This window comes from Tursiops truncatus, chromosome 15, assembly GCF_011762595.2.
Source record: "Tursiops truncatus isolate mTurTru1 chromosome 15, mTurTru1.mat.Y, whole genome shotgun sequence".
Lineage (NCBI taxonomy): Eukaryota > Metazoa > Chordata > Mammalia > Artiodactyla > Delphinidae > Tursiops > Tursiops truncatus.
Window position 1 is genome coordinate 8,444,225 of NC_047048.1, and position 9,151 is coordinate 8,453,375.

Here is a 9,151-nt window from a genome sequence, read left to right on the forward strand (position 1 = left end):
CACCAGGGAAGCCCCTTCCTATTATTTTTAGGGGACCCTGGGTAGCTGCCAGTCTTGGCGATTCCCCCTTGATTTCCGGTCTGCACAGAGCTGACAACACTGATAATCAAGGCAGGAGGGGCCTCAGGGGCCCCCCAGACCCCTCAGAATGGAAACTGAACCCAGAGCGGGGCTGGACCCCAGGCCATGCCTCCAAAAGGGACAGAGCTGGCGCAAACCTAGAGCTGGCCTTAGCCCAGTGCTTTTTCCTGAACACAGAGCTGCTCCTGCATCCCTATCTATTCTTCTTTTATATATGTATAAATATATTTATTTATGGCTGCGTTGGGTCTTCATTGCTGCGTGCGGGCTTTTTCTAGTTGTGGCGAGCGGGGGCTACTCTTCCTCGCGGTGCACAGGCTTCTCATTGCAGTGGCTTCTCTTTGTTGCGGAGCACGGGCTCTAGGCACGTGGGCTTCAGTAGTTGTGGCTCGTGGGCTTAGTTGCTCCACAGCATGTGGGATCTTCCTGGACCAGGGCTCGAACCCGTGTCCCCTGCATTGGCAGGCGGGTTCTTAAGCACTGCGCCACCAGGGAAGTCCCAACCCCTATTTATTCTTTAAATCTTCCTGGCAGGCTCCACCCTGTTCAGCCCGACGTGGGGGTGAGGGTAGACTTCCTTCCGCTGAGACAGCCCCTGGACCACGAGTGCTGCATCTTGACCCAACCATTGCCACTTAGGCTGGGCAGGAAGGTGTTCCAAGCTGGTAGGCGTGCAAGGCTGGAAGGAAGGGTAGGAGGGGGTTATTAAACTGCAGGGACCTCTCCTAGGGCAGGTCAGTTTTCCCCAGGGTCCCCGCATATTACCTTCTCCCCCTGGGCTGCAAGCTGGGAGCCCTGTCTGGGCACTTGACTTTCCCTTGCCCTCAGTCTGCCCTTCAGAAGAGATGGAAGTGGCCAACTGGCCAGTGAGGCTCTTCCGCCCTCCACGCTCGTACCCGAGACCATCCAGAGATTTTGCTGTTGATCTGGAGCCGTCTCTTCTTAGCCAGGCCTGGGATTCCTGGTATTTTTCATGCTTCCAGCTTTCCCTGCACAACTAGCTGTTGGCAGAGCTGTCTCATAAGAGGCCCATGAGAATATGGTTCATCCTTAGGAGGCAGAATTAGATGCATATGATGAAGTCAAAGTCACCTGGGCAGGTGGAGGAGGGAGGGGAGGATCCAGAGCCCTTGACTAAGAGGATCTTTGCCAGGGATGGAGTCATTCCCGCCTCCAGGCTCCTGTGCTCTTCAGGGCTGTTCCAGCCCTGGGCCATGGTGGATGGACAGACAGTACACACCTTGGGGTGGGGGGGGGCACACATTCCCAGGGTCCCCTTCCCTAGGAGAACAGCATGAGGGCAGGGCTTAGCCCCCATTTCATCAGGGTCTGAGCTGCAGGGCCCAGTGGCAGACTCTGGCTAAGACCAGCCCAGGCTCGCCCAGCTGCCTTCACCCATGCTGCATCCTCCTTCCCTGCTTTGGTCCTGAGCTGCAGCTCAGTCGCTGCTGTGCACGTCTGGACGCGGCGCTGAGTCCTGGCTGCAGGGCTGTCCCAAACCCCCAGGTCCCACTGTGTGCATGTGGGGATTGGGTGTAGTGTAGAGTTGCAGGGGGTCCGGGGTAAGGCCAGCAGATAGAACCCCCTCCAGGCTGATCTCTGCCCTGCCCTGGGCTCTGCCAGGGCACGTAGGGCTTGTGTGGCTGCCAGCCGGCCAGGGGTCTGGGGTCTCTAATGGTCAACCTCCTGGTCAACCCTGGACGGGGGCTCCAGTCCAACCCTACCCTCCTCTTCTCCCTTCGCTTGGTTGCCCCTCCCCCATCACAAAGGTGCTCTGGCCGTACCCTTTGGATCCAGCACTGGGGTCCTCCGCAGCCATTCTCTGGGCGGCTTTTATTCCCCACCCCACCCTCTCCACAGAGCAGTCTCTCTGGCAAACCCTAGGTTGATTCAGTAGCAGGGAAGATGAGGGCAGCTGGAAACAATTCACTCCCCCAGCAGCCAAGGTCTGGTGGCTGCTTGACCTTACATAGACTGAAGTCAGCAAGCCCCAGGCAGAGAGCCCAGGACTTTAGAGGTCCCCTCCTTCCCCCACCCCCAGCACCCCGACATCCGGTGTGTCACCCCACACTGCAGAGCCTGCTGCTGCCACATCTGGCGTGCGAACCCCCTTTCCCCCCTCCCTGGCAGGACCCATGTCCACTACATCTCAGCAGCACACTGCCCCTGCCTCACGGCTGCCCCTCCCATCCACTCTCCTCTAAGGTCTGGAACCCTGTTTCTAAAGCAGGGATGCTTAAACCCTTTGCTTAGCCTGCACTTAGCGTGGCCTTCGGTGCCCTCCAAGATGGGGACCCCGCACCTCCTTCACTTGCCCTCCCTGCTTGCAGCCCCTCCTCCAGCCTGACCACACCAGCCTTCCAGCCCTCGCCCATGCAACTCCCCCTTGCCCGTCACACAAGGGTCACTTCTGGAAATCCCTCCTTCCCACTCCACTAAGACTCCGCAGGCTGTCCTGGGCCCTCTCTGATGGTAGAATGCTGCTCGTCACTGGGCTGTGTCCTCCGCTTGCCCCCTTGAGCTCAAGCAGGGACTTGGACCTACGGGCTGGGTGCTGGGCCCAGAGAAGGTGCCAACAGGGAGGGCAGATTCCATAACTGGGAGGGAGAGAGAAAAGGAGAGACCCAGGGATCAGCCTGGAACTGAGAGCGGCTTGTGCACTCCACGGATCCCTAGGGGAGCTGGAGCTGGTGAGAGGTGAGCAGCTGCCACAGGGATTTGAAGTCCCTGAGGGCGCCTTTGTCACTGGCCTGCAGCAGGGGGCATTGCCCCTCAGGCACCCTTCGGCTGAGCGGAGGGACCCAGATGCTAGCATTCACTGAACCAAGGCCAGTGTCTGAGTCTGCAGACCTGAATGTCATCAGAGGCGTTTAGAGAGGGACCCACTGAAAATCAGGGAAACGCTTGGCGAGGCCGGGGACAGCAGTAGGGCAGGGACTCACCAGGCATCTCAATGCCCAGAACTGGCCTCTCCCCGTGGAGACCCCGGGACCTGAGCCAGCCTGCCCCACCCACCACTCCGCCCAGAGGTGCTGCCCAGATCCCACGTCTTCGGAGATGAGCTCTGGGCGTAGGGCCAGCCCAGCCCCAGGCTCCCCTCCTGCCTCTGCCCCGCCCCCCACTTCCTCACCTCCTACTTTGGTTTCCCACGGAGACTGCGGCCTGTTTCCTTTGCAGGGATTGAATTCTTCACTTCCTACCTCCCTCGTGCCCCAGCTGTGACCCCAGTGTTGGCCTGAGCCCCCGGATCTATATTCCATTCCAATAGCACCGACAGCACCCAGGCGCTGACCCCTGCCTACCCCAGGCCATGGCCCTGGACTTTGGGCCTGAGACCTGGCAGCTCTCTCTGGGCCACTTTGCAGCCTCGCCCCTCGAGTGGCCCTGGCCCCCAGGCTCAGCTGCATCCCTGTCCTTCTCCTCCTGAGGCCCACGGAGCCTGATGCAGCAGCACTTCCAGCTGTGGAGCCCCCACCCCCACCCCGCCAGCCTTGTGTCTGAGTTAATCTGACCTCCCGTGTCTGGGGCGATGCAGATGGCCCTCTGCTCCCTCCAGGATGAGCTGTGTGAACCTGGGCAAGTCTCTTCACTTCTTTGAGGCTCACTGCCCAGTTGTCAAGCAGCAGTAACCGCACCTCTTCTCGGGGCTGATGTGAGGATTACCTGGTCAAAAGCTCAGAAGTAGCTCTCCCACACGCCCAGGGCACCAGTGGAGGAGCTGGCAGCCCGGCAGGCTTGCAGTCACTCTCTCCGACCAGATTTGGGCACCCGGCCACCCCCGTGGAGGTCAGGGCCATCCTGTTGCCAACCACAAGGGCACTGGCCAGCAGAGCGAGGGTGAGAACTGGACAGGCTGACTGGGTCGTGGCCACGGGAGCGTGGAGGCATCCAGGAGACATCTGAGACGTGGGGGGGTGTGCGTCTCGGGGAGAGGGTGGAAGATTTAGGCAATCAGAGCTCAGGAAACCAGGTGGGAGGGCGGGTGGACTGGGCGGCATCCTGGCTGACAGGCCCACACCTGTGCTGCCAGCTGGCCCAGCACCGTCCTTGTGCCAGGTGTTTTCTTCCCTGTTGGCCTCCTTCCAGGTTCGGCGGGGCCCTCAAGGGCCGGGACCTCCTTTGGCTTTACGCCTGCTCCAGATGTGCTGTCCCAACAGGGAGCCCGCACCAGGGAGGAGAAACTGAGAAGTTGGACGGCGTGAGCAGTGGTGTGTGGATGCCCCAGGCCCCGCCCTGCGGGTTCTGCTCCTCTCAGGGACCCTGACACAGTAGGGCTGTGCACCCGCAAGCGTCTGGCCATAGCCCCCGGCTCTGGGACCTTGCTGGTGGGGAGAATGTGGGGTCTCAAAGGCCCCCATCTACCTTCTCCCTCCCCTAGGTCGCCCCGAACCCTCCTCGGGCAGGGGAGCGGGTCAGGGCAGGACAAGGACAAAGGCCGAGGTAGGTGTGGGTGTTCCTGCCGGCGACAGTCAAGGCAGGCCCTCCTGTAGCCACTGCTTCCCCTGGCAGGTCTTTGCCTCTCTTCCACCAAAACCTAGGCCACACCTGCCCTCGCTCTCTGCAGGGCACCCTCAGGCCTGAGGGCCCAGGCCCCCTGCTACCTGCACGGCCTGGCCTGGCGGGAAAGGTCCTTTGACGAGGCCAATCTCCCCTCAGAATGCCACCTGGGGTGGCCACCCCCCCCCCATACCATCTACCTGGTCCTGCCCCTTTTCCCCAGGATTAATGAAGTTATGAGGAGGGCAGGAAGGAACTCTGAGCTCCCAGGAAGCTCCCCTCCCCAGACCCTGCCCTGTCCCCCCTCACCTGCCCCCTGCCCAGGTGTTCCTGAATGCCTAAGCCTGGGCCAGGCGCATCTCCTGGTTTCCCCTGATCCCACACCTGGCCCTGGGTTGGTTTGTTTTTTTCATAAATTTATTTATTTTTGGCTGCATCGGGCCTTTGATGTGCGGGCTTTTCTCTAGTTGCGGCGAGCGGGTTCTACAGCGCAGGCTCAGTAGTTGTGGTGCACGAGCTTAGTTGCTCCGCAGCATGTGGGATCTTCCCAGACCAGAGCTCGAACTCATGTCTCCTGCATTGGCAGGTGGATTCTTAACCACTGCGCCACCAGGGAAGCCCAGCCCTGCGGGTTTTATTTCCGTAAACAATGACTGTTTCTCTCTTACTAAACAAGGGACTGGAGGGCAGGGCTGTGCCCTGTGATGGATACCACTGTACCCACAGGGCCCAGCGTGGGTCTTGGCACACGCAGGCCCTCAGCAAAGGTGATGAACGTGTGAACCACCAACAACCCCTATGTCTCCACAAACACACCAGGGTCCGAGGCAGGGGCAGGCAGTTGTTTCAAACTTTATTTGAGAAAAACAGAAGGTAAAGATATCAAAAGAGTTCAGAGGTTTGGTGGGTGGGGACGGTCAGTGATGGCTACTGTGGGGTGGGCAACTAGGCTAGGGCCTTTACTTGTTTCCAGGCTGTTCAGACTTCCCAGCTTCTGGGCCCCCAAGCTGGGCACGCGCCTCGAAGGTGACAGGGATGGTGATCTCTGCCGACTGGGTGGCTGGCTTGGGCAACGGGGCCTCCACTGTGAGCGTGCCCTCGGGGGACAGGGAGGAGGAGACCTGGGTGGGGTCCACACCGGGGGGCAGCCTGGACACGCAGAAAGGGAGGAGAAGCATTACACACCTGTGTGTCCCTGCGCCCTCCTCCCGTCCCCCCAGCTCTGGAGCCAGGACTCACGTGTATTTTCGAGTGAAGCACCGGGAAATGTAGCCGTGCTCGTCCTGTCGCTCTTCGTGCTTGCCTGAGGAAGAGGGGAGTGGGGGGGGGGGGGCGGGTAGGAGGTCAGAGGAGGCAGGGAGGGGCGGCCTCTCCAGCTGGCGCACATCCAAACGCGTCCCACCTGGCGGCCAGGACTCAGGGCAGGCAAGACTGACTAAGGGATTTGTGTGCCCCAGGCCGTCCCGGAATCTCAGAAGCTTCTGGAAAGTTCGGTTCAGGGGCTTTGGGAGCGGTGAGGGGGGCCGCAGCGCCGGGCACGCGCACACGCCCCCTCCGCGGACACGGGCTAGGGGCGGAGACGGCGTGGGGCGGGCGGCGACGCCCTCTTCATACCAACCGCCGGCCGAGGTGGGTAGGCGCGCGCGGGTGGGGGCGGGGCGACCTGGTCCCTTGGGGGTGGGGCTGGGGCCGTGGGGGGGTCTCCGCTGGAAGGGGGCGTTTCTTCCCTTAGCGTAGACTTTTTAGGGCTAAAAGATCCATAAGGAGCTATCAGCACCCCCCAACTCCAGAGGAGTGTATAGAGGCCAGGGGCAGGGCAAGGAGGCCCGCCCCGCGCCCCGGGCTCTGACCCCGGGTCCTCGGCTAAGCTTTCACTTTCCAGCCCCCGCCCCGCCGCCCCCCGCCCCGCATTTCAACCCAGGTCCCTGACCAGGGCTCCTCCCCAGGACCGGCGAGAGGCCGGAGGCCGGCGCCCCAGTCCCCGGGGGGGCTCACCAGTGATCTCCACCACGCCGTCCTTGGTCTTGACCGTCAGCTCCTCGGGGGCGAAGTGGTTGACGTCCAAGGACACGCGCCAGCGGTCGGCAGTCTGCTGGATCTCCGAGAAGCCGCTGCTGAGCTGCCGGCTGAGCGCGCGGCTGTAGGCGGGACCCTCGATCGCGGCGGCGGACAGAGGGCGCACGTAGCCCGGCCATCCGCTGTGGCTCAGCCACTGCGACCACTCCTCGGGCAGCCGGGGCATCCCGAAGGCCTGGTCGAAGAGGCGGCTGTGGGCCGGGTACCAATCGCGGAAAGGGTCCCAGCTGGGGCCCCGCAGGAGCGAGAAGGGCACTCGGCGCTCGGTCATTCTGGCTGGTCTGGGCGCGTCTGGCTGAGGTTCGGAGTAGTGCGAGAAGTGTCGGGCGCCAGCCCCAGCAGCGCTTTTATGGGCCTCCAGCTGGGTATTTTTAGCAGGCGTGTTTCAGGTCGCTATTAATGGCAGTGACGGGCCGGAGCAGCCCCTCCCCCTGCATTCCCCCCACTGCATACCGGGGCGCGGGGCGGGGCGAGGAAGGCCCTACCCACATCTGGAACCTTCTCTTGCTTGAGTAAACAAATGACTGGAGCCCCGATGCTGGTGCAGTACTCACTGCCGGACGCTCGCAGGCCTGGGTGCTAAAGCGCTAGGCCGCGATCTGTGGACAGTCTAGGAGGATAAAGCCGAGAGAGAGGTCAGGCTGCTTGTCCCAGGCCACACAGCTAGGAATTGGCAGAGCCGGGATTTGGACCCCAGGGTGTCTGAAATAATGTCTTAAGAAGCAGCATGGTTAGGAGTGTGGGCTCGGGAGCCAGACCGCCTGAGTTCACATCCAGGTCCTGCCACTCACTGGATGAACTTGTGCAAATGAGAGTCTTTGTGACTCAGTTTACCCATCGGGAGAATGGGGATGATGATGATGATGATGAAAATGCTTCCATCACTGGGTTGGTGTGAGGATTCAGCCACTTAATGCAAGTAAACATTTTAGTCCAGGACCTGGTACATGATAATGAATTATTGTTATTATTAGCTCCTTGGAGTTGAAAGAGGGGGGAGGAGAGAGAGCGTGTATGTCTCCCTGTCGCAGAGGCTGTGGCGTGTGTAGGTTTGGTCATTTTCCCCTTGACTTCCCAGTGGGGCAGACCCAGATCACGAACCCTGAGGCCCCGTGCTGAGGGGGGTCAGGAGAAAGGTTACTGTCAAAACTCCCCATTATATCTGTTTTTCTCGAGGAGCTCTGGACAGGGAACTTGAAATGCAGCAACCTTGAATCTCATAGGGGTTTTGCCACTGATTTTTTGTGTGCTTTGGGCCAAGGCCCCTCCTTTTCCTCTTTGCAGATTATGATCTCAAAGCTCCTTTTGTTTAATATTCCCACAGCACAAAGGGAGAGGGGGCTCCAGGTAGTACAGCTCCTTCAAACTTGCTTGAAGCCTGAAGCCTGCCCCACCTCCTATCTGACCACCTATGGGATCCACGCCCTCGCTCCCACCTCTGGGAGAGGATGCTGCCCCTACGGTCCTGCCTTAATCCTAACGTTCCCTCTCTCTCCTGCCTTCATTGGCAGGACCCCAGTCCAGCCTTCCTTCTCCTGACTTCTGTCTTTTTATCCCTCCTTTTTAGATGGGGAAACTGAGGTTCAGAGAGAATAGGTGACTGGCCTACGGCCTCCTTTAAGACACTAGCAGAGTAAGGCTCTTGCCTCTCTAGTGCTCAGGGCTCTTACCCTCATGGGGCTCCCACCTTGGAGTCCCTTACTTCCTCTGCTTCCGAGACCCACTCTGTTTGCTGCCCCTCTCCTGGGGCTGGGCTGAGGCTGTACTCCTGCCAGTTCCACGCAGGACTTGCCCTGCCCCGCCCAGGACACCTGAGGGGCTGAAAGCCAGACTCCAGTCCACTCACCTCATTGAGCTGCGGTAGGGCTTCCCTGGTGGCGCAGTGGTTAAGAATCCACCTGCCGATGCAGGGGACATGGGTTTGATCCCTGGTCCTGGAAGATCCCACGTGCCGTGGAACAACTAAGCCCACGCGCTGCAACTACTGAGCCTGCGCTCTAGAGCCCGTGAGCCACAGCCACTGAGCCCACGTGCTGCAACTACTGCAGACCGCGTGCCTAGAGCCCGTGTTCTGCAGCAAGAGAAGCCGCCGCAGTGAGAAGCCCGCGCACTGCAAGGAAGAGTAGCCTCCACTCGCCTCAACTAGAGAAAGCCTGCGCACAGCAACAAAGGCCTAACGCAGCCAAAAATAAATAAATTAATTAATTTAGAAAAATGAGCTGGGGTAGCAACAAGTCTCATGCCCTCTCTGAGCCTCAATTTCCTCTTCAAGAGAGCACTCCTAGATGTCTTTCTTTCTTACCCACCTGCTCCCCATCGGGAAAGAGCTGGGGTTGGGCCACAGCCAGAGGTCGCCTCTGGAAAGGCCTCTAAGCACCTGGGGCTCTCATGGGCCAAGGAGAGGAGGCAGACAGGGTGCCTGCCCTCTGCCCCGCCCCTCTTGCTGGATCACGTCAGGAGCCCAGTCTCCATGGGGAGCTACTCGCTGCCCCCAAAG

The 9,151-nt window shown here is 60.4% G+C and overlaps 1 protein-coding gene across 1 annotated transcript; it reads right to left on the bottom strand.

The window, feature by feature from the left end:
• Positions 1-5,406: 5,406 nt before the first annotated feature.
• Positions 5,407-6,925, bottom strand: HSPB1 (heat shock protein family B (small) member 1). The gene is made up of 3 exons (XM_033840178.2): positions 6,574-6,925; positions 5,818-5,881; positions 5,407-5,727 (listed from the first exon to the last, which is right to left on the bottom strand). Exons 1-3 carry the CDS (start codon positions 6,923-6,925, stop codon positions 5,538-5,540), a joined length of 606 nt encoding a protein of 201 aa, XP_033696069.1. The 3' UTR covers positions 5,407-5,537.
• Between the last annotated feature and the right edge of the window lie 2,226 nt (positions 6,926-9,151).